The sequence below is a fragment of the Alosa sapidissima genome, chromosome 8 (assembly GCF_018492685.1).
Source record: "Alosa sapidissima isolate fAloSap1 chromosome 8, fAloSap1.pri, whole genome shotgun sequence".
Lineage (NCBI taxonomy): Eukaryota > Metazoa > Chordata > Actinopteri > Clupeiformes > Clupeidae > Alosa > Alosa sapidissima.
Window position 1 is genome coordinate 31,544,731 of NC_055964.1, and position 5,000 is coordinate 31,549,730.

Sequence of the window (5,000 nt, forward strand, 5' to 3'; positions counted from 1 at the left end):
AAAACAATTTCCTCTTTGACATACTAGAATAACTATTGATTGACGGATCGTGTTACCGGAAAGGGTTTGGTAGAGCATGCGGCTACATGGCTGTACACATTCTCTTCATGGCTGTTGTGTATTCCTGTAAGTAGTTGCTAAATGGAGCTGTGAGGCGCACAGACTTGTTTATAAATACAAAAGGGGGCATTATCTGGAGAGATAAAACAGAGCGAGCCGCAACAGTGTTCCAGAGTCCTCTCCTCAAATGTAAAGAGTACCACGCATACGCACCAGACCAGGCATGCTTATCTAGCTTCTCTAACATCACATTGAGTATGATGCTTACTGTCTCTGCAGCTAGACGAGGAGGGAAGTAATGAAGTGTATGAGTAGAGCTGATCATGTTTCATTAGAGAATACATCTCCACAATTTCATCAACCAACATTTAACAGCCATCTTACCTGTTCACAATTATTTTATTTTTTTGCACCAAATAATACAAAATAATACCATTTGGTGCAAAATAATACACATTACTATAAAAATATGAGAAATAAAATACTACAAAAATACATTTCTTACAATGACAGTTTGATTTGATTTGGATTTTCAAACTCATTTTGAAAGTGCACTTGAAGATACAGTAAATTCCTGTGTAAGCTGCATCGTGTATAAGCCACAGGACAGTGTTTTATGCAAGTTAAAATAAACCATATTAATAATATATTCACTGCTCCGTGTATTAAGAAATTACGGTATCAATGCAAGTTAAATCTCCGTTGAATATAATCTATGCGCACAAGTTAAATCTCCGTTGAATATATCTACGCGCACAAGTTAAATCTCCGTTGAATATATCTATGCGCACAAGTTAAATCTCCGTTGAACATATCTACACGCACAAGTTAAATCTCTGTTGAATATATCTATGCGCACAAGTTAAATCTCCATTGAACATATCTATGCGCACAAGTTAAATCTCTGTTGAAGATATCTATATGCGCACAAGTTATATCTCCGTTGAAGATATCTATGCGCACAAGTTAAATTTCCATTGAATATATCTATGCGCACAAGTTAAATCTCCGTTGAAGATATCTATGCGCACATGTAAAATTTCCATTGAATATATCTATGCGCACAAGTTAAATCTCGTTGAAGATATCTATGCGCACAAGTTAAATCTCCATTGAAGATATCTATGCGCACAAGTTAAATCTCCATTGAAGACATGCGCACAAGTTAAATCTCCGTTGAAGATATCTATGCGCACAAGTTAAATCTCCATTGAAGACATGCGCACAAGTTAAAGTGCAGTGTACTGAGGCAATGCTACCCCATGCTTGATGTTCCACCCTCCCAGTGAGTGGTCTTACCTGGCAGGGACCTCGATGTTGGAGATGGCGTAGAAGTACTTGAGCAGGTTGTCCCGCTGGACGTAGGTTCCGCCGAGTGCGGGGACGAAGCAGGCGCAGCCGGAGGTCGGTGAAGGTGAAGAAGTCGCGGAGGCCCTTCATGCTCTCCATGCGCGTGTACAGGTTGTCTATGTTCCGCAGTCCCGGCCCAGCGAAGATGGCGAAGCGGTCCCGCACCTCGAAGCGCACGTTCTTCTCGTTCTTGGAGCCCACCCAGCGTGAGTACTGCTCCGTGCAGATGACCCGTGTCACGTTGGTCGCCGACAGCTCCGACACCTTCTTGGGCGGCATGCCAAACGCCTCCAGGCAGTCGTCGGCATAGAACTGGTACGGCTGCCAGGTGCGGCCTTTGTCCAGAGACTTGTCCAGCACCATGATAGTGGGACGGCCGTACTCGAAGGTGATGAGGATGTCGTCGGTCAGCTCCAGGCTCTTGTTCCAGGAGAGGGAGATGTTGGCCAGCAGGGGGGTCGGGAAACCGCGCTCCAGGTGACGGTCTGCCAGTAGGTGATGGGTCCGCTGATCTCCGAGTCAGCCATGAGGCTGGGGGGGTGGGCCAACTCCGGGGTGGACGCGTCACACTCGTCACTGCACATGTAAGGGTTCTCCTGCACAGAGATAGAGACAAGCAAGAGTAATGGAGTTAGTCAAGTGTGTGTGTGTGTGTGTGTGTGTGTGTGGTTGATAAAACAGGTACTGGTAAACAGGTAATGATTTATGAAAGTACAATGTATTGCAACATCAGATGCAAGTCAAATTTGTAGTTTCTTATGTCTCATTCCATCAAACTACAGATCCGCTACCCAATCTGGCAAACTTACATAGTGCCGTTCACCCTGTTACGAGTTGATGAAACACTGAAACGATTTTGGAAACATTATTTTAAGGTACAAAAAAACTCTTTGGTGTTGCTTTAATACTCAATCTGTTACTGAAGTCCGTGTTGGTGCACATCATTTATAATTTAGAGCAGTGGTTCTCAACATTTTTTCAGTGATGTACCCGCCTGTGAAATATTTTTTCAGCCAAGTACCCCCTAACCAGCGCAAAAGCATTTTTAGTTGAAAAAAAGACAGAGCACTGTGCCATCAGTGTCTAATTTAAGATGATGCTGCAGATGTGGCAGGCTTCATGCTACTGTTCGCTAATTTCTCCCCACAGAAAAAACACAGTGCCTTGGGTGGGTTACAACTTGTTGACGTAAATCCAAATAAAACATATTCTTCAAGATACAGCCGGAATTTTGTTGGTTTGGCCTTCTTTGCCACTTGTCCCTCCGTGTTTTCACAAGAATTACCGCTACGCTTCAACCATGACGTTTGAGTTTTGACAATGATTGACAGGTGATGGCGGGTGGCATGTGACAGGTTGGGTCGAGCCATCCTGGTATGGGGGGGGACTCTGGTTTTTTAGGATAATGAAATTGAATAGCCTACTGAAATTCATTTTATGAACTTATATTTTCCTGAAATATTTATTAAAATAATTTATAATTTATTTACAAATAATTATTTATTAAATAATTGTTTGTTTGTTAATTGTAGAATCCATACAAAAAGTATTTTTGTATGGATTCTACTTTTTAAATATATGTATATTTAAAATCTCACGTACCCCCATGGAGTGCCTTCACGTACCCCCATTTGAGAACCACTGGTTTAGAGTGTAGATTAAAATATTGCATGGCAATTACATTGTAATAAACGTTGGTTGTTGCTGAGTACATGGTTGGCAGTGTTGACCCAACTCTCATCAGCATTCCGACAAGATGACCCTCTACAGCTCCATAAACAAATGGCCTTTATATCAAACAGCTATTTCAGCTATTTAAGGACATCGGACATTTGTGACAAAATTGCATTTTTCAATCACTTATGGAACTGCAAGCAATACAGTTTTGTAAATGATTGCCTGAGGTGTTTGTTTATGCATTCAATTTGCACCTCTGAAATCACAGCCCAGTCCTGATGTGACACCACTTTCAGGAGAATTCAAAAAGCATCGTAACTAATCATCAATTCTTCTCCATCGAGGCACCGTACAACTCTGAAGAAAGCTTTTGTGTACTTTTCTAAAAAGGCCAAATGTCCTTGCTCTACTTTTGATCTACTTTTTACATCAAATCGATCACAAAATAATTGCACCCTATTGTCATGCTCAGTTTGAGGCACAATGGCCAAAAACAGGGCAGAGCTGGCACTACGTTAAAGGGGAAAAACCGCCAATTTTTCACACAGATCTCTGTTTCTCAAGGTCTCTGAGTACTGTTGGGATGAAAAAAAAAACACAATCCGTTTTACCAAGCTCGAGTTGCTGCAGCCAAGAGCTAAAGTAGCCAGGCAGCTACAGCACTATACTCTGGGGGCATGTTCATGAGCCTCCATATGCATGCCCCCAGAGTGTAGCGCTGAAGCTGCCTGGCTACTTTAGCTGTTGGTTGTAGCAACTCGAGCTGGGTAAAACAGATTGTTTTCGGGGATTTTTCGTCCAACAGTACTCGGTGACCATGATAAACGGAGATCTATATGAAAAGTCGCCAGATTCCTCCTTTAAGGTCGTCTTCATATTTTAACATCCTAATATCCTAATGTCTTAATAATATCTTAACATCCTAATATCCTAATGTCTTAATATCTTAATATCCTTAAATCCTAATGTCTTAATATCTTAACATCCTAATATCCAAATGTCTTAATATCTTAATATCCTTAAATCCTAATGTCTTAATATCTTAATATCCTCAAATCCTAATGTCTTAATATCTTAACATCCTAATATCCTAATGTCTTAATATCTTAATATCCTAATATCCTAATGTCTTAATATCTTAATATCCTAATGTCTTAATATCTTAACATCCTAATATCCTAATGTCCTTAACATCTTAATATCCTTAAATCCTAATGTCTTAATATCTTATAGTTTTTTTCAATCACTAACAAGCGCTTACACATACTTCAGATACTTTTTCTAAACTCTTAACACAGACTCACACCTACAATACACAATTGGCCAAATGGATAATTTTCTTCTCATAAACACATTTTGTTCATTTCAAAACAGAACACATCTTTCTCTGCACACACTATCTTTACCAAAACACTGGAAATCTGACTCAAAATTAAATTATTCTGTCAAAGAATAACACTTGTTTTCACTTCACAAGGTACATGCAGTCAATCAAAGTACACCAGGTTTCAAAATACTGGCTATTGTTGACATTACAAAAATTGCATAGACTTTTATGTTTCAGTTGTACAGGTCTTTGCATGCAAAACATGCTATCCACCGTTTTTACACTACATTTCTTGGTTAGGAACTGTATGTCCACATGTAATGTTCACATTCAAAAGCATTCCAGTAAAAAGCAAATCATTTTTTTTCCCTTTACTGTTTACTACAGGAGGTACAGTAGAAATACTGTTTATAGTATGATAGAACAGAAAAAGTTTTACAGTATTGCTTACAGTAAACAAAATATCCATGAAACACACAAGAGCATTCTGAACAAACAACAACAGCAAAAAGTCCAGATAGTACAGTTTTTCTCAGTCGCTTTGGTGCTATTCTCAGATCAGAATGAAAATTCTCATAACTAGTTC

The 5,000-nt window shown here is 39.6% G+C and overlaps 1 protein-coding gene across 1 annotated transcript in view; it reads right to left on the reverse strand.

Annotated features, from left to right (window-relative positions):
• Positions 1-5,000, reverse strand: part of ntng2a (netrin g2a) — a 64,335-nt gene that overhangs the window by 41,050 nt on the left and 18,285 nt on the right. The window contains 3 exon segments of the mRNA XM_042102063.1: positions 1,360-1,442; positions 1,444-1,875; positions 1,878-2,006. Of these exon segments, the coding sequence (XP_041957997.1) occupies positions 1,360-1,442; positions 1,444-1,875; positions 1,878-2,006 (644 nt within the window).